We start from the raw sequence: 20,501 nt of genomic DNA on the forward strand, positions 1-20,501 counted from the left end.
GGTGGCCCATTTTGAATTAGTGATTTATTGGTAAACTGTGCGGTAGTGACTAGTTGTGAGTAGGGGGTATGTGGCGGAGCAGGCTTCAGAATAATCTTTCTTCCACTCCCTCATCCCAACCCCTCCCCAGTTCTCTGCCAATTTTTATTTTATTTATTTATTTATTTATTATTTATTTATTTATTTATTTATTTATTTATTTATTTTTGACAATTTTTAATATAATATAATTATTTTAAGTTAAACATCCTGAATGCTGTCTGGTTTGATCCACTCCAGACCCCCATCTGAGTTGGGTCAGATGCGTTCAATCTGCAGTCGCATTTAGAAAAATCTAACAGGGCTCTTAAATTCTGCAACACAGACACTTACTTAGTCACTATTTTTTTTTTTCTCTAGGTATTGATTTTGAAAGCTTTTAGGAGGGGTTTGTAACCCTACTTCCTGTCAGGCCTGATGTTCTCCCATGGTCTTACACCCACCAGCTTTTCCCATTTGCCAGTGTGACTGGTATTCAGAAGTCATTCACATTTGGGACCTCTGGTCCTGAACAGCTCTCAACAGAGGTGGGAAGAACCAAGAATGAGCCCTTGTGCAACCCAACACAATGTTCTTTTTGGTTGATTCCAGTTCTTATCTCAGTACCCAGTGCGCTGAGTTAAAAACCTGGAAGTAGTCAGGTCAGATCTGAAGAGCTAGTGTAACAGTCCTGGAGTGGACTCTAAAAAAATCAACCCTGTATGACTCAGGTGTGACTAGGCTTCTTGACTAGGAGTCCTCATTCTTACCTCTGCCACAGTTCTTGGCATTGTCACAGCCCTCCAACAGCAAGCTCACTCAACAGAACTGGATCAGTTATGCAGAGATTTACTAAAGATTGGCCAGCAGGTGGGAGGGTTATACTGATCACCACACAGGTGTCAAAGGACAGCTCTGCTCTGCTCTGCTCTCCTCTAAAATTTCCTCTTCAGTTATCAGCCATCTTATCTCCTCCTTCTCTTGCCCCCATGCAGGGTCTTCAACCCAGTTCCTGATATATAACCATAACCCCAAAATCACCCTTTTTCACCATGGATGACGACTCCGCTCCATCTGCTTTTCAGTCTGGCATGCTCCATGACACATACAACTTTCCTCACTTATATTCTGTTCTCGTAGAAGGACTGTGTATGTGCTGCTGGTGGTATAGTTGGGATTATAAGATAAAAACTAGATTTCTTTCCCAGTCCTAGTTTCTTTTTTTTTTTTTCTCCTTTATTTTACTGTCACCTCAAAGCTATTTTATCGTCATGGGGGTTAGGTGAAAATAAGGAGTATACATACATGTTTTGAAAATAAAACAGTAAAAGTATATTCAGGTTCTGGTTCCTCCATCAAACTATGGATCATTAATTCTACTCTTTTGTATTGACAATTTTTTTTTTCCTTTGGGAACACTAATGGCCTTCCTTCCCTGGCTCATGGATCGTTCTTCACAGGCTGCATAGCACCCCTGGCAATTCTCCAGACAATTTTTCTTTTAAAGCATCCCAAGATCCATTTGGATTTTATGGTGTTAATTCCCTTTGACATATATTGCAAATTAAGTTTATATAATTATTTTAATCCAGGAGACTATTTCATCTTCATTGATTCTTAACAAGATAAGCAGTTGAGAGGCTGCTTTCTGGCACATGAGCTTTGATCCCCCCAGCTCTTACCCTTAGAATATGATATTGCTTTATGTCTTCATGAATGGAGGGAACATTTCCAGCTTCACACCTAAAATCATTTAAGTAAGTGCTTGTTTGTTTGGTGAAGGATATTATTGAATTTGTGATAAACATTTGCCAGTTGTCAAGCCATTTGGTTAGGGTCGCCTCTGTCTGGGGCTGTAGCTTACTTCCTTTATTCTATCTCCAGGGCATGAATGACTAAAAAACAAAACAGTGGGAATTGAGAAGGAAAAGCTAATACAGAATATTACATCTAAAAGCAGACTCTTCTTTCCATGCTTAGCGTAAGCATATAAATTTAAACCATTCTGCAGCAGGAAGTCTCTTTATTGAAAGCAATGAAAATGCTTTATGTAAGAAAGAAACAATCCATTCTGTGGAGCAGGACATCTTCACAGTCAGTGTCATGTGCTTTCATCACATAGTAATGGCTCTTGGAATTTTACCGACCATCATAATCCTCTACAGAAGAATAAAAGTTAGGTTACAAAGGCACATGAAGTGCCTTTTGGTTGTCACTATTTGCTTGAGGATAAACTGACTCTTGATTATCTCTACAGGAGCCTTAAAAACTTGCCAAATGAAAAATAAATGATGCCAGGTGATTATTGCCAGCCCTACTCTCTGCATAGACTCAGATTTAAATCCCACCATGCACATTGAGAATCGCTAGGCAAGAGACACTTCCCTGCAAATAATCTCATTTGAGCCTTGCTGTAGTTGTGTAAGCGAACTATTGTGTCTCCACTTTAGAGATGAGAAACCTGAGGTCATATTTTGGTCTAAGTAAATTTGCTATTTCCTGCTAGATCTCAGGATCTGAATCTTTGTAGCTTTCTCTCCCATATAGCTTTTGTGAAACCTATGGACTGCTTAAATTACTCTGATAGGTAGAGACTTTTTGTTTCTGGTTTGCAGGGTTGCCATAATGTGGTAATAGAACAACCTTGTAAAATCTGTTGTGACTTTCTGATATCCATTACACATTCTTGTGTTGTTTATAAAATGGAGCTATAAAATATCTATTTGGTAGATACTCTATCACTAATTTGACCCCCTAGATTTTTCTGTTGCTTTGCCAAGAATGTGGACATGTTTGAGCATGTAATTCGTGGTGCTTCTATTTTCACAGAAGCCAAAAAAAGCCCTGTGCAAGAATAGCCATGACAAACATTTCTCTTGATGTCTCTATTAATGCAAAATGTTGGGCAAGAGACTTTGGGGTAAGGTAGGTGTTAAAATGAGCATCTCTTTATAACGTTCATTTGTGGGCCTTAGGTCTCAGCCCAGGGGCAGTGGGTAGGTTGATTCTATTTTATGCAGATTCCTTTCCTAGAACTTGGTTTCTAAATTCTCTCTGCCTATTAGAGGAAGTATTTGGGTAGAGCTGGTTTAGCACACACAGTCCAAAGAAAGGAAGCTCAGCTTTATGTCCACTTCTAAGAATGATTTGAAAAATCACTATTTGTCTTTAGGCTTCGGCTTCCTTCCATTTGAAAACGAGGTCAAGCCCCCTTGCTCTGAAGGATGATCTGAGTCAGTACCACATTTGTCTTAAAATTTAACCATGTTGTTATGTTTTGGAGATTGTCGTTTGACCTATGGATGATCCAAAGCTAAGCTGTAATCTGGTCTTAATTGCATTGCAACGAAGAATATGCTTCTATAATCAGGCAGGGAACATGTTAATGAGTAAATTGTAACAAACTTTTTAATGAGAATTACAATGGCTGGAGCATGGACATTGGCATTAGACTGGCCTGAATTTAGATCTCAGCTCCATACCTACCAGTTTCATGATTTGGGGCATATTATTTACTTTCTTTAAACTTCACTTTTCTGAACTGCAAAATGGAGACAACAATATTGATCTTACACTGTTGTGGGAATTAAATGTGATAATGAGTAGATCTAGCACACTGCTTGGCAAAATAATTGCTCACTTAATGTTAATTTCCTTCTCTAGTGAAATCATTTTTTTGACTGAAGCACTTAAGAATCAGTCACTTATCTTTATATGTGTAAAATGACAAGAGAAGCATCTCTTTGGATATCTAAGTTAGGACAGAGGTTCTGATGCTCCCTTTTTTTCATTAAGCTAAGGTACTTGGAAAACAATACGACTTTTTTTTTTTAAGCCAAATTGAGCAATAGCTTAATCCTAAAGTCCTCCCCTCTGATCTGACAAGATAGTGACAGGTGTCTCTGTGGTACACATTGAACTTGCCTTTTCTCAGACAGAGTCTAGTAAGTCCAGCAACTGATGTCACCTCCACAAATAAACAGTTTCTTAGCTTCAGTTGTGTGCCATAGAATCTTGTTATCCGAGCAGTCTCTCCAGAAATTTCTTTCAGGTCTTACATCAGTGTATTGCTTGATGTCTTGGAAAGGAAAATGATAGAAAATAGAAAAGTCTTAGCATTCCAGGATTCTGCTACACTGGAATCCATCTGAAGATGCAATTAGGAAATAATCCCATAGAAAACATTGAAAATGTCTGCATTTTCTCCCTCATATATATGCATGTTGAAAAGTATCTTATCATTCATTGGCTGCTGTGACCACATGGAAAATATACATGGATACCTTGGAGCTTCACAGTGCTACCTTTAATTTTTTTTTTTTTTTCAGAAAACCAGTAGCCATCCAAAAAGACGCCCTTGTTGGAAAAGTTTGAGACACTCTTGAGTAATCTCTCCCTTTAATATTGCTTACATTAATAAAGATGACTTAAATATCCGTCATTTCAATGTTATAGAAGATACGCAGTACAATGACTAGTGTTGACTTTGGCCATCATGTAGATACTATAGAAATGCCAATTCTTAAAATATTTTCAAAAGTGTTTTCAATTATAAGATGATAGAGTTTTCAAATATTGCAATTAGTCCTGACTGTGTTTTTACATTTAGTTTTAACAAATTATGACTGTTAATTTGGGGACATTGAAATACGACATAAATTTAGACCAGATACATCCATCCCCTCTCCCCCTCCCCAAATAAAGATAATGCTGAGATTCAAGGAATAAATAAAAAGTCTGCTCAGCAACTGTGGAATATTTATCTTCCTAAATATAATCTTCAGTGTGGGAAGCTGGGAGAGGAAAATTAAATTCTTCCATTTTTTGAAGTGCATGGGGCCAGTAGTATTTGAGGAAGCCAAGTAGAAAACGGAAGCACTTAAGTTGGCTTTGCCCCTTGCAGAGAGATGCTTTTGGCTGGATTCTTTCCCACGGGGCGCTTTCCAGAGGACTGGAGTCCGTTTCAGGAGGAGCTTGCTATAAACCTGGGCAGAGAGTGGATATGGGATGGTGTGGCTCAAGCCAGCATTCTTGGAACAGAATCCTGCGGTTTCTCTCTTACTTCATCTTGTTAAATCTGTCCTGACGATTAGGATACCAGGGGTAGTAGTGAGTTACTCACACTGTGTGTAACTTGAAGCCCTTACAAGCTCCATCCTCAGGCAGCAGCAGGATAGGACTGGGAGGAGATGAGGAAAGATGGTGAGGAAGAAGTGCCCCCTCCTGGGCTCTGACCTCATCCCAATCCCAATCCCAATCCCAATCTGGGTCTTGGAAAAATGTGTTTCAAAGTTGGGATGAGTCGCTGTTAGGAGAGTATCTTAATTTAACCTTCTTAGAACTGGCTGTTTTGTGAGTAGGCTAGATACCAAGTGAGTCTGAAGAGTTTCTGTGATCCTGTGCAATCTGTACTCTAGTACATGAAGAACACCTTTACCTCTTAACTTTGAAATCAAGCATATTTGGATTCCTTGTCTTTGGAATGTGATATTTGATTCCTTAGGCATTTGGATTCCCTGTCTTTGGAATGCCATATTTGATTCCTTAGGCAAGAGTGTGGAAGAAGTGTATCCAGAGTGTGGGAAGATACAGCCTAATTATGGAGAAAATAAGGAAACTTTTTTCCCCTCCTGATGTGAGGATAAATTCACTGTCAACACAAAGTTTATTTATCACTTGACCATTCCCAACAGGGAAGCATGGCTACGAAAACCTCTTGGGTGAGAATAGTCAACACAAAGCAAAGAGAATTAAAGCAAAAATATGTGTTATTTTTTATTCCAAGAAGCTAATAGTTTTTTTTTCCCCCCATTTGGTTACTACTGGTATGCTTTTACATTATTTTTTAGTTTTCAATGTGAACATATGTTAAACACTATCTTTAATCCCTGCATGACTGATTAATTCATGAGTGCCAATATTTCAAATGTCATATGATATAAACCTATTTGATAGCTCCATTTTTACACGGGAAACTTGATTATTGTGCTTAAATTTTAGGAATCTATTTCCTCAGGCAAACACTTTCATTTTATTCCATAAATGCTATTGTTCATATGTATCTCTTATTTTGCAGGATTATAAGGTAAGAGAGTCACTCTCGGTGAAGATCTTATGATACTACACACACAGACATACACATTGTATCACAAAGCAGTGACCATGTTCTATGTTGTACAGAATAACATCTCATTACCTACAGTTCTACTTTTTTGGGGGATATAAACCTACATATCTTAGTACTCTTATCCATCAGAATTCCCGTTGGGATGAGAACCATATGTATTTTAAAAAATTCTTTGATGAGTTTCCTTGGCTGGCATAAATGTCAAATGCCTTCTAAGGACAGTGCCATCGTGCTGTCAGGGGACACTTTGTTTTGTGTAGCGACAATTAGGGTTTGTGGTGAAAGGCCCTAGATATAAAGAGGTGAGAAATTTTAGATTCCCTGGAGAATGAAATTTGTGAAGGAGAGAGCGTTTGGGTGCATATGAAGTGAGACTTAGGTAGTGAATTCTTGTCCCAATTCTTAGAAGATGACTTGGGGCAGCAGAAAGCTCAAATGGAAGTCCCCCCCCCCTTTTTTTTTGCATTAACTTTTAAAAAAATTGTGGTGAAAACACATAACATAAATTTTACTATCTTGATCATTTTTAAATGTACAGTTCAGTAAAGTCTGTTCACATTATTGCACAACTAATCTCCAGAACTCTTTCATCTTGCAAAACTGAAACTCTATACCCATTAAACAACTCCTCATTTCCCCCTCTCCCCCTCGGTCCCTGGCAACTAATGAAATGATTTTATAGTGTTGTGGTGGATTATGCAATATAACTTCCCTCCTTGCTTAAAAAAAATCTGCTCTTTTGCTTTTTAATGCTCTCATACAAATTGGGAGAATTGGAAGTGGTGCCGAGTTATATGCAAGTTGGGTGAAGACAGAGCTTGTAGGAATTAGAGGCTGAAGTGACACCTGGCATCCTTTTATTCCCTGAGATGCTGAACACTAAGTATTTTTGGCTTTTCCTTTTTTAATTGACACTACTTTTTAATTGTGAGAAATCTTGAAAATAGTGCTATGTGTAAGTAGCATGATCATCCTGCTAAGAGCATATGAGGATACTGAATATATCCTGAAATACTCCCTATCCTCATATACCCTTAGCAGCATGATCGCACTACCTCTACATAATATCTTCAAATTTCCCACAATTAAGAAGTGCCAAAAAAAAGAACAGATGAAAAAACTTCCCACTTAATAAAAGGATTGCAAGGTAGCAAGCTAAGTGGGGAGAGAGACCTCTCTCTTCTTAAGAAAATTATATATGTAATTTTGAGTTTTCCTTTTTTGATCCTAGCTGCAAAGGATATTTCTTCCTTTACATGGCTATGTTCATTTATTCCCTCTTAAGGACATAAACCCTCTTGCATCGAATCCTAGAAGTTTTAGCTGTCACATAGATGACTATGCTGCTTTTGTGACTCAGAGACCTACCGGTGATGGCAACTTATGGAATTAACTGAATTTAATTTACGTGATGTTCATAAGGACAGGAAATAAGATGCTTAAAGTCTTAGGACCTTCCAGTGAGGACACAGGGCACAGATGATTTAATAGCAACTTGGCTAGGGTGCCTGGAGTAAATTGTTTTCATTCTCTTTACTGTTATACCTGGTAATTTGCCAGGGTAACAGGTGAAAATTGATGAGGGGGGTGGTGATTTCTAGGACATAGACCACAGGAGCCAGGAGTTCTGAATTCCTTTGGCAAGAGCTTTGTCTCATGGGTGTGTTATACTGTAATCCTTCTGGGCAGTACTTTTCAATTTATTTCCATAAAGAAAGATGGTAATTATTCCAACAGGCTGTTTCTGCTATGAATGTGTTCATGGGACAGTAGGGAAAGATGTTCCATAATGCAATTATTATTAAATTTTCCATGAATTTGGACATGAGATGTTCCACATGAAAGCAAATTCCATGCAAATCTATTTTTGAATTTTATTTCCTTTAGAAAACCTCTAATCAGAGGCTGCATGATAAATAAGAGGGGTCATTTTATCTATCAATCAGACTTTATAGGATTTTATAGAACTTCTATTACATCCTAGGTGGGGTTACTGAATACAACACCCAAAGAAATCTTTGTTCTAGAAGAGTATAGAGGAACAAGCAGCAAGAAATGAATTATTTCCTAATTTCCTAATATAAAATCAGTGAAAATATGACCTAGCCATACACATACTTATATATATAGACTATAGTGAGAAAAGGATTAGATCAAAGAGCCTACCTAACAATGGAATTGGATTTCTCATATGTTGTATACCATTTTCTATAAATAATTGAATAGGGTAGTTAAAAAAACTCTTTAAAAGACTATTAGCTAGTGTTTCTTAAAGTAATGTTTTCAATAATGTGTTGCTAACTAGAAATTAAAATTATAAACTCAAGGAAGACTAGTTCTTTAAAAAATAATTTCTAAAAAAAAATAATAATTTCTAGAAAGGAGTAGAATTCTCAACATGTTATGGGTCTAAAGGCTTGCCCTGCTGGCATTTGTTCTCCTTGTGTATGGGAGAGAAACAAAGATATGAATCCACACTCTCTTTGGCCTCACATTTGCTAAGCATCATTTTACTTGGGGTTTCATCTTTCTTGAGGTTTGTTAATCCTTGCCAGCTTTATTTCCAGCCCAGGATCATTTCTTCAGTTTGGAAACATTTCTCAAAAGAGAGGCTTTCTTGTAGGGCTATCCATTCTCCAAGATGAGATTATGCCTCTTGGGCTACAGGCACTGAAAGCAAGGGGTATATAAAGCAGACAACTGAAATATTTCCCCATCATTACCCTTCTCTAAAGCAGAGTTTAAGTTTCTGGGGAGAAGTACAGAATTATGGGAAGCCCTATTTTTACTCTAATGCATGGCCCCTAATAGGCATGTCTTGAGCCTCAGGCTGGAGAATGCTCACAAATGACTGACACTGGAAGATGAATGTGGGGAACATCAGCCCACCTCCCTATTTGCAGTCAAGTAGAATCAGCCAAACTCTGTCCAATGTTGACCGATGATGCTATCCTTATGCCAAAAATCTCTCTCTTAAGAACATTGGTTTAGGGAAATTGTTGATAATGTATTCTGATGTGAAGAAACGGACTGATTTGTTGTTATTGTTGTTGTTTATGAAGCCTCTGCCGCCTTGTCATGACTCCCTGGAATCCATGCAGGTGTTCAAACAGCACTGCCAAATAGCAGAAGAATACAATGAGGTCAAAAAGGAAATCGCTTTGCTTGAGGAAAGGAAGTAAGTACCATCCCCCTGAACATTCTCACCTCTGAGTACTGTCTACTGGTCATGGACTGGGGAAGGCAGGGAAGGAATGGGCCGAATGTGAGGGGGAGAGGGAGGGATGGGGGCAAGTGACATTCTGTAGTTCAGAGGTTACTAGGCCACTTTTGTGTATACTATGTTGGATTCTTGAAAAGATCCAAACCCAACTGCTGAAGACAAAATGCTTTCCTTTATGGGGTACTGAGAAGATGAGCAGGAGTACTTCCTACCTGAAACTTAATTCTTTAATAAACATTTTTTAGCTCAGGAAATTAAAAATGCCAAAATAGCACCCGGAGCCACTCAGAGTGTCTGTGGATGCACCCAAAAGCCCAAGAGCACTTTGGCTTGGGGTGAATTTTGATTAAGGCTTACGTGGTGGAGTTCCTGTGTCCTGTAAAGAAGCTGCTGGGACAAATCTCTGGAATAATGTAAATGTATCAGTTGACTAACTGCATTTTATCGTCTAAGAGCCTGAGGAAATTTTTTGTCTTGAAAGCTTCATTACCATTCCAGTTCTGCTGTAGGGAATTACAGAGTTCTATTAATTCAATTAATTAATTAAAGCATTCTAATTTTACTCACATCTAGCTTTTTCTTTCAGAATTCTCCTCCTTTTTCATTGCACTCAGTTCTACTAGTGTCTGCCCCAACGATCCCCACCTTTTCATACTTTCAAAGCCTCAGGCACCTTTCCACCCTCGCATTGGTTAGTCTGTGCTCACATATTTATTAGTGAGATCTTTTGATTCATGTTTGCATCACCTACTATGTGGTAACTACTAAGTGCTTTTAATCCCCAAGAGCAAGTAGAGTCAGGTGTTGCTCACCATCGTATTTCTGAAGCTGAGCACGGTACACGGGATGTAGATACTGAATCAGGTTGTGTGACACATAATCAAAACATGTTTTGATTCTTTAACTTTCTGCTTTTTTTCCCCTCTTCCTGAAGTGATACGTGGATATTTATTACTTAGTTTTCAAACCAAAGCAAGTGAAATATGTTTTGAGAAATTTATAAAGTCCTTAGGACTCTTTGAAGACTGCACCCCCCCACCCTCCGCACCCCAAATGATGGTTGGACATCATTGATGGAGAACATGGTGGGATCGGTATGGGTTGTAGGGTCAGACTTTGTACTTACTGCAAGACCTTGGTTAACAAGCCTTTTCTTACTTCCTTGCTGTGTTGTGTTTCAAACATAAAATCACACCTAGACTTATGACTAAAGGAGATTAAAAGATGATTATGAGGAGATCAGAAAAACACAACTTCCTCCTCATACATTTGAGACTTCCTTTTTGGTCTGAGAGTTTTCAGAACATTTGCACATAATCTGAGTCCTAAAAAAATTTCTTAAAGGAGCTGAAGAAACTTATTAATAATGTGATCCATGGGGAAGTTAAAGGAGGTCTTGTATAGTCAGTAACCTATAAACGTATTTCCGTGTGTGTGTGTGTGTGTGTGAACTGTGCTGTTGAGACAGAAAAAAAGAAGTAATTATGTATTTATTTGTAAATTCTTCAGATGGAAAGTATTAGAGGACTTTGCTTATTTCAATTAACCCATGGGTGGCCTTTTTTTTTTTTTTGGCAATTATGAATCTCATCCACTAAACTGTATGTTTTGTAAGTTTATATTTTTGTATGTTTCATTAAGAAATAGAATAATGATGTAACAGTGACTCCTCTGGACTTTTATTGAAACACATCCTTGCTGCTTCTGCATAACTAATCTTCTTTTTTCCCTAGGCCTGTTTGAACTTTGGACTTTTCTTGATGTTATCTCCTGCCCCTCCCCCACTTTCTTCTTAAATAATTGGCTAGATGCAGGGCAAAGACTGAATTCTTTTGTTATCTTTTTTCCTTTCTTTTTTATAAAGTCTCTCAAATTCTTTTTTTTCTCCATTCCTGCTTCTACTATTTGGGATCAGGACTTACTGCTTCAAATCTTGATCAATGTTAATATTATAACTGGTGTCCCTGCTTATGGCTTCACATCGCTGGAAAACGACACCAAGTTCTTGGCCTGGACTGCAAGCTCTAGCTCACCATGGCCTTAGAACCCCTGCAGAAAATTCTTCCTCATCCATCGTCTTTATCTACATTGGCCTATTCATCCTTCCTGATCTGTGCCCTTACTCACACCAAGCTCTAGGTCTAGAGCACTGGTTCCTTCTTCTCTGCCTACCAAATGCTACCCTCAAGGAGAACTTAGCCAATAGCCCTGCCCAACCACTCCACGGGGTTCATCTCTCTTCCTGGGTAAAAGAAATTATACCAGAATGATTCTTTTTTTTTTTTCTTAAGATTTATTTATATATTTGAGAGAGAGAGAGAGAAAGAGAGAGAGAGCATGAGTGAGTGATCAAGGAGGGGGCAGAGGGAGCAGGAGGGAGAATCTCTGGTCGACTCTAAGCTGAGCACAGAACCCGCAATGGGGCTGGATCTCATGATCCTGAGATCATGACTTGAGCCAAAATCAAAAGCCAGAAGCTTAACTGACTGAGCCACCCAGGGGCTCCTGGAATGATTCTTTTGGCACATTTGTTGGCTGCTGTTATCAATAGTTATCTGTTTATGTCCTGACTTTCTGACTATGCATAATTCCCTACAAATGTGGACACCTTTTAACATCTCTTTTTGTCTCTATCACTGAATAGAGACATGTGCATAGGGTCAAACATAAGTGAGGGTGATTTCGAATGACTGGTTTACAAAACATGGTAATACCCTCTGTGTATACAATGTAACAGATGTGTCATTTGTAATTTGTAGGTCCATATTTAAAATAGAGTCTATATCAGCAATAAGGAATTGCTAAGATAAATTGCAAAAATAGGAAGTATGGTATATCTTATATTTACAAATAAGGGATACTAGTCCTCCAGGGGTGATTGATGATCATCATTTTCATGAACACTTTACTGAAGTGGGAATTCATTACATAACAGATATTTTCCTGAACATTCTTTGTGTTCAAGCAAGATAAATTAGGTCAAATGGATCTGACCCAAGTCATTAGTTTTCTGCTTTTTGATTATTTGGAAAAGAATTTCTTTCCCATCATTTCATAAAGTATGGGCAATTACTTTATCTCTGATTGGCTAGTGTAAGCTAGACCCAAAGAGAGATGCTAACTCAAACGTTTTAAAAGAGTTCTTTAGTAGAGTCATGTGGGCACAAGTTAAGCTGAACTTCTCTCTCATCTCCAGAGGGGGTCACCCTGGATCAAGTTTGGGAGACTTTGCAGAGGAGAGAGAAGAGTTGATTATAACTATTATTTTAAATCATGTCTATTAGATAGATAAAGAGAGTCAAACATTTTCTAGGACTATAAACTCAGCATGCAGTGAATTTAATTTAAAGAATCACTTCTGGCTTATTTGATGTATGAAAAGCTTGTTCTTACTTTTATTGGATTTTTTTTTTCTTCTCAGTTGAAAAAAATGACAATTTTATTGAAAGCTTTAAAAACTTACCAAGAATTCTGACATCCTTCCAAAATTCCTACCATTATTTCTGCCTCTTTCTAGGCCTTTTGAATGTGAACCAATATTTTTATAGAATTGCATATATAATAAAATGAAATGTGTACATACTTTTCTCAATAAATATTGTAACCTTTCAAAATATAACAGTATTTTATGGATGTAATGGGAAAAAGTGAGAGGTAGATATTTTATGACTTCTGAAATTTATCACCAATACTTTGACAGCAAGTTAAAATATACGATTAAGCTATAATTAGATCTACAATTAGATTTACAATTAGTAAAAGTTGCTTTGCTCCAGATTGGGTATTTTATCTTGTTCAAAGGGGGAACCATTTATCTTCTGCATATGTGAAACATTGTGCCAGATGCTCTGGTGTTTAGAAGATTGACTTAGAATGTCAGGAAGAAAGATAAACTCTTAGAAAAGGCAGGATGAAAAATGTTACATAATGAAAAAAAATAACTCTGGTTTTCGGCATGTTCACAGAATTGTGCCAACATCATCACAGTTTTAGAGCATTTTTATCACCCAGGAACCAAACCTAGAGCCCCTTCCCCCTTCTCCGCACCAGCCACTGGCCCCCACTCATGTACCCTCTGTTTATGGATTTACCTATTCTGGATATGTCGTATAAATGGAATCATAGAGTATGTGGCCTTCTGTGACTGGCTTCTGTCACTTGGCACGATGTTTTTAAGGTTCATCCACATTGTAGTGTGTGTCAATACTTCATTCCTTTTTCATGGCTGAATAATATTCCATTGTATGGATAGTCTATATTTTATTTATCCATTCATCAGTTGATGGACATTTGGGTTGTTTGCCCTTTGGGCTGCTTTGAACATTTGAATGCAAGTTTTGGCATGGACATATATTTTCCATTCTCTTGGGTATATACCTGAGAGCAGAACTGCTGGATCAGGTGATAACTCAATGTGTAACCTTTGGAGGAACTGCCAGACTGTTTCTGAAATGGCTGCACCATTTTATAGTTCCACTAGAAATGTATAAATGTACTGATTTCTCCATGTCTTTGCCAGCTCTTATTATGTTTTTTTGGTTATAGTCATGCAAATGTCTTACTGTGGTTTTGATTGATACTTCCCTGACAGCTGAAAATGTTGAACATCTTCTCACATGCTGTTTGGCATTTTTATGTCTTCTTGGAGACTTTCGGATTCTTTGCCCATTTTTTAGTTGGGTTATTTCTCTTTTGATTATGGAATTGAGAAGATGTTATATAATTTTTGTAGGTTCAGGCAAAACATTCGAAAAGGATTTTCATATGGGGATAACATAAAAATGTCAGACCTATATCTTCAGATCTTTTTTTTTCCAAAATATTTATTTATCTATTTCAGAGAGAAAGAACACCTGAGGAGAGGGGGAGGGTGATGCAGAGGGAGAGGGAAACAAGCAGACTACCTGCTTAGTGGGGAGCCCAATGAGGGGCTTGATCCTAGGACCCTGAGATCATGACCTGAGCTGAAACCAAGAGTCTGACCCTAAACTGACTGAGCCACCCAGGCACCCTTATCTTCGGATCTTTTAAAAATACATAAAATGATGATTGAAGGAGCAATAACTCATTGAGGGGAAATCTTAGGATGGGGGAAAGGGAGCATATTAATTTGTAACAGCATAGTCTAAAAATAGCCCTATTCTGATTTGTTTTCAATCGTGGCATTTAATTTGTTCTGGATTTTCCAATAACAATAGCTTTTTAGGTTTAACCAGAGATATTTATTTCTTTAGGACAATCCTGATGGCAGATATTTTTAGGCTATGTTCTGGGGAACCTTTCAAAGACTGGGGATGGAGGGGATGTCAGGCAGGGGACTGTCTGAAGGCCAATCAGAAAAAGTCCTAATTGGTTGGTTTTATTTGCTTCACATCAGGGTGAGATTTTCCTTGAAAACTGAGATTTTCTATCACAGCTAGAAAACACTGAAAACCAAACTGCACTTTTATATTCCAAGCATTTAAAAAAAATTTACACATCCCCCAGAAATTAGCAAATTTGACATAAAGCAATAACAAATGGAGGAGATACATCTCCATAAGTGTTTGCGTAAGCAGTAATATGGGGAGGGAGGCCTATCCTCCTCCCTAAGACATCCTGATATGGGTAAGATGCCTCTGTGTAGGGTATAGGACTTGCATTCATTTTCCAACAGTAGAGATATGCTTCCTGAGACCAACTTAGCTAGCAGGAATCAAGGAAAGTGCCTGGTTTGCAATTGGATTTCAAGAAAGACTTGAGTGGATGAATGGAAGAACTGAAGAACTCTCTTGGCTCTTTACTTTGCTCCAGAGATATAGCTGAGGAAATATTTCCACTTTAGGATTTAGCTTTGTGTGAAATCCCAACGTTCCAAACTTCTTCAGGCTTTGAGATTATACTTTCCATTCATGCCCCAGGCATAATGATTTGGGCCTTTTATGTCACCTAATTACCTGCTGTTCAGCCTTCTAACTGGAATCTCATTCCTCAGTATCTCTCCATCTAACCTCTGCCTGGAACCATATTAAAAGGGACATATTAAAAACCATATTTTCAAAAAAAATAAAAATAAAAAATAAAAACCATATTTTCCACTCCTCAATGAGAGTCCTTTCGGTAGGTCTCCCTTACTAAGGAAAGAGACTCCAATCTTTAGGGAAACAGAATGAGGAAACATTTTGCCTTTCATCTATTTCTATTACAGGATTAACCCTTTGTGGGGTAATCTATATGAAAATCTCCATTTCCTTTGGAGTAGCGGTTCTTAACTGGGCCAATTCCTCAGTCCCTAACCCCCCAGTTACTGGCAATATCTGGAGACATTTTTGGTTGTAATGATGGAGTAGGGGAAGTAGGAGCAGGGGAACTGGCGTTTAGTGAATCGAGGTCAAGGATGTTGCTAAACCTACGATGCCAGTGCATAGGGCAGCCTCCAATAGCAGGGTCATCTGGCTCAAAAGATCAATTGTGCCAAGAGAACTCTAGAGCAAATTTCACTTCTTCCTGCAAGAAGTGTTGCCCTTTGGCTCCCAAATGATATAATACATTTATTCCTTATTCATTATTCATTTGTAGGGCTTCAATTACCACAGTCTAGACTGCTTTGCAATTGCATTTCAATACCATTGATTGTTCCCCCACCCACGTGAAATGAAGGTAGACTTTCACATCCTTTTTGCCATCTTGAGACATCTGCTTCTTCTCTCCTGTGTATCAATGCTTGTACTAGAACACACATCTTTTAAGAACCACCGATAGTGCAGTCTGAATCACAATTTAAATAAAACTATCCCCATGATGAAGATAAAATTTTGTTACATTATTATTCCACATTCGCTAGCTCATTATGGCCAAACCATCTAGGATTTAATCTTTTCCAAATAAAAGTCTTAGTCAACTTTGAAAGTCCCAAGAACCATGGTAGTGGTTTTTCCAGAAACAGAAATATTTGTCCTAATGATGAATTCATGTCCCAACCTCCTTTATCTTGGAATTAGTTTCCACAGAGTTTCAAAGTTCTCTTTAACTTAGACTTTCCCTTCCTCAATTTGTTGTGGTGAATAAAAACTTTTCAAGGCATATGGCTTAGGATGGGGATGGCAGGTGGTCTGCAATGGACCCAAGGTTATGGCCTTTTCACTGTTGAAGTAGATCATGTTGGAAACTACATTGTAGGCTCTTGATTTTAGAAATAGGATTCCTATAATGATGGTCTTCTTCCCCTTATCACATTACACTGAAGGCCATGATAGAAATGATAAACACGAAATCAAAGGCAGGACCACATTTTAGCCAATTATAGATATTGATTTTTCCTCAGATCATCTATTTATAAGATTGTCTCCAAAGCTTGATTTGCCAGGTTTAATTATGAATTGCTAATGGGTGGACATAAATGCATTTATATAAGTAGGTCTTGGACAGGAGACAACATGCATTTTGACAGTATTCATTGAATATATGTATAATTGCTTATCAGAATCATCAGACTAATTAAGAAACCTATTAAGTCCTTGTGAGTCCAGTAAGGAAGAAATTATTCTTGATTTTCTCCAACACAAGAAAACTGGACTAGACAGTCATGACCATTACTTTTAGTTGTAAAATCTATGATTCTGTGGTTTGTCTTTTCTACCAGTCAAAACTGATAACAGATTTCCCTAGGAGTTTAAAATGAGGTCAGATATGGAACCAGGACAATAGCTATTGTTATATCCAGTACTGCCAATTCCCAGACCATGATTTGAAAGCAAAACTCTAATTCCATGTGAATTATTTGTGTAACACAGTTCACTTGAAAGGAAAAAAAAAAAAAAGGAATAAGAATAGATGATCTGATGGGTGGGGGATTTAGAGACATCTCTTTTTCATTTCTATTAAGTTTTACTAATCAATTTCTTTAAGACAGTCACATAAAGAACTTTACTAATACTTAATTATTGACATTTATTGCTTAAACTATGCTTAGAGGCAAAAAGCCATAAACATTTAATCAGAAGAATAGGTTATTAGTGGGTGACTTTCTCAATTAGGCATTTTGCATTCCTAGTTCCTCATCTTTAAAATACATGTGATTTGTCTCTGAGGTATCTTACTCTTTAATTATTCATTCAGCAAGTATTTAATGGGAACCTTTATATTCTAAGTACCATGTAAGATTCAAAGATCAATAAGATCCCCAAAGTACCTTGTGTTTATGTATATTGGTGTTCCAGCTTATCTTCCCTTTGTCCCTTTTGGGCACTTTCTTTCCAACGACTGGTTTTGCTCAGTGGTCATCAAAGTAGGTGCACAAGGCAGTCCGTTGGATGATGGAAAAATATGCTAGAACTTGAATTCTGATTTGTGTTTTGGCCTTTTCCTGGGGTAACTTTTGATTTTTATAGTTTCAAACTTACAGAAAAGTTGCAAAAATGGTATAAAGAACTCCCATGTATTCTTTCCTGGATTCAGTAATTATTAAAAGCTTTCCTACTTGTGCTTTTTCATCCCTCCTTCAACACTGCATGGTACTGGGGTTCTCTCTCCCTCTCTCAGTGAGATGAGGTATCTCTCTATTTATTGTCTTTCTACCTCTCTTTCTCTATCTCTCTATCCTCTGTCTAATCATGCCCCATTGCTCTAAATACTTTAGTACTTCAGTATTGTCCAAGAAGGACATTCTCTCATTTAACCACAATACGGTAATTACAAATTAAGAATTTTAGCATTGATGCAGTACTATTGTTTCACAATCCACGTTTAAATAGCATCAATTTCTAAACAATGTCCTTCACAGCAAATTTTTTCCGGTCCAGAATTGCACATTGCACTTAGTTGTCATTTTTCTTTAGTTTCGTTAAATATGGAACAGTTCAGGCTAGCAATTTGAAAAGTACAGGCTAGCAATTTTGTAGAATTTCCCTCAATTTGAGGTTGTCTAGTGTATGCATTTTTGGCAGGAATACCAGAAAAAGGATGTGTCCTTGGTGCTGGCGATATCTATTTATCTCCTTACTGGTGATGTCAAGGTTGATCACTTGGTTAAAGCATTCTTCCAAGTTTCTTGTGCTTTTGCCTACAGAGAATGAAATGTGATACATGCATATATACAGAGAATTTGGTTAGATCTAGTTTAGGATTAACTGCTCCACGTGAGGGGAGTGGACCTGCTTTGAGTGGTCATGTTTAGTAAATCTAAATATGGGCTGGGAATCTTGACCTCCTTGTTATATGTATTTATTTCAATGAATTATTTATATGTAATTACTGAGACCTGAATTTGTTTGAGACCGTATTACTACAAGTTCCCTCCAATAACCTTAGCCTACTTCCTGAATTCTAGAGTCAGGCTAGCATAAAATGTGGTTATATTGCTTTTGTTAAATAAGGCTGCAAGATATATATAAACAGCAGAGAAGGCCATGGAAAGTAATATTTGCAGGAAGGAGTTGGATTCTTTAGTTCAAAGAAGCCTAATAAAGATTTGTTAAGTTCTGAGTAGAAAATAAAGGAAGATAGGAACTGAATTTGGAAGGCAAAGCCAAACTATAGTCCTACACATAGGGTAATAGATCACACCTTAAATTATAAGCTGACTTTCTGGGTTTTATTGCCCCTGAACTAATTGTAACTTTTACAATTTGTTATACTCTTAAAAAAATCCCATGTGAGTGAAGCCATATAATGATTGTATTATATTCCCCATGTGAGTGAAGCCATATAATGATTGTCCTTCTCCGATTGACTTACTTCACTCAGCATAATACCCTCCAGTTCCATCCATGTCGTAGCAAATGGTGGGTATTCGTCATTTCTAATGGCTGAGTAATATTCCATTGTATATATAGATCACATCTTCTTTATCTATTCATCTTTCGATGGACACCGAGGCTCCTCCCACAGTTTGGCCACCATGGGCAATAGGGGAAAGGAGAGAAAATGAGTGGGAAAAATCAGAGAGGGTGACAAAGCATGAGAGACTCCTAACTCTGAGAAACGAACAAGGGATAGTGGAAGGGATGGTGGTGGGGGATTGGGGTGACTGGGTGATGGGCACTGAGTAGGGCACTTGATGGGATGAGCACTGGGTATCATACTATAGGTTGGCAAATCAAACTCCAATAAAAAAACATACCAAAAAAATTACTTTTTTTTTTTTTTTTTTGGCGGAGGACTCACTGAACTTTTTCGGTCTATAGTTAGTATTTTGGACGTGTCTGGTTGAGATATTAGAATAAATCCTAGTGGCTAAAACATGTGAAGCTTGGAAAAGCTAAAAGTAAGTCATTGGAAGCAAGTAGAGATAGTGAAATTCAGAAAAGCAGAATGAAACCTTCTGTTTTCATTATGCTGTTACTGCATCCTTTTATTTGTTTAAATTGTGTGCTTTTCCCCCTCACCTGCCCCCTGGATCTTCAGAAAGGAGCTCATTGCCAAGCTGGATCAAGCAGAAAGGGAGAAGGTGGATGCTGCTCAGCTGGCCCGGGAATTCGAGGCTCTGATGGAGGAGAACAGGACGTTGAAGTTGGCTCAGTCCCAATGTGTAGAACAGCTGGAAAAACTTAGAATACAGTATCAGAAGAGACAGGGCTCGTCCTAACTTTAAACGATTCAATGTGAGCATCAAAGGTCGGTGACTGCTGTGTGCTGGCCAAAGATTTTTATTTGAAAGGGATAGTGTGTAAAACTTTATTGTTTCTTTATTGTAATAAAAATTACCCACGTGACAAATGTCTATCATGAATTTGACGCTTGCCAGATCGAGTTTGAGAGAGGGCATATTTTATTCTAAATAAGATGATGAAAGCAAACCTATTGCCAATATATGTTTTCGGAGATCATGATTCATTTCCAATTTTTTTCTTTTTCCAAATTCATTTCCATTTTTTTCTTCTTTAGGAAGATGCGCTCAGACTGTACATCAGGGTAGAAAATGATAAAAATAGAGTACTGGCTGACTCGGCTGAGAATCACGAACAGAATTGAGCCATGAAACAAACTAGTAAGATGCTCACTGCAGTTTCCTATCTGTGTATTTTTAAATTTCACATCTTGAATATTTCAACTGTGCCCGAACCTGAAGTCAGAAATGTCTGAGCACATATTTATGTTCACCAGAGTTAGGTTTAATCCCTCAACGATGGATTGTACTAAGAATAAATGGTTGCA

The 20,501-nt window shown here is 37.7% G+C and overlaps 1 protein-coding gene across 4 annotated transcripts in view; it reads left to right on the forward strand.

Annotated features, from left to right (window-relative positions):
• The window catches only part of MAP3K7CL (MAP3K7 C-terminal like), a 79,103-nt gene extending 58,910 nt beyond the window's left edge, over positions 1 to 20,193 (forward strand). For all 4 annotated transcript variants that reach the window (XM_077878695.1, XM_077878693.1, XM_077878694.1 and 1 more), the window contains 2 exons: positions 9,208 to 9,323; positions 19,752 to 20,193. In XM_077878695.1, coding sequence (XP_077734821.1) covers positions 9,208 to 9,323; positions 19,752 to 19,932 — 297 coding nt within the window. In that variant the 3' untranslated portion in view covers positions 19,933 to 20,193. The remainder of the gene's footprint in view (positions 1 to 9,207; positions 9,324 to 19,751) is intronic.
• The last annotated feature ends 308 nt before the right edge of the window (positions 20,194 to 20,501 follow it).

This window comes from Canis aureus, chromosome 30, assembly GCF_053574225.1.
Source record: "Canis aureus isolate CA01 chromosome 30, VMU_Caureus_v.1.0, whole genome shotgun sequence".
Taxonomy (NCBI): domain Eukaryota; kingdom Metazoa; phylum Chordata; class Mammalia; order Carnivora; family Canidae; genus Canis; species Canis aureus.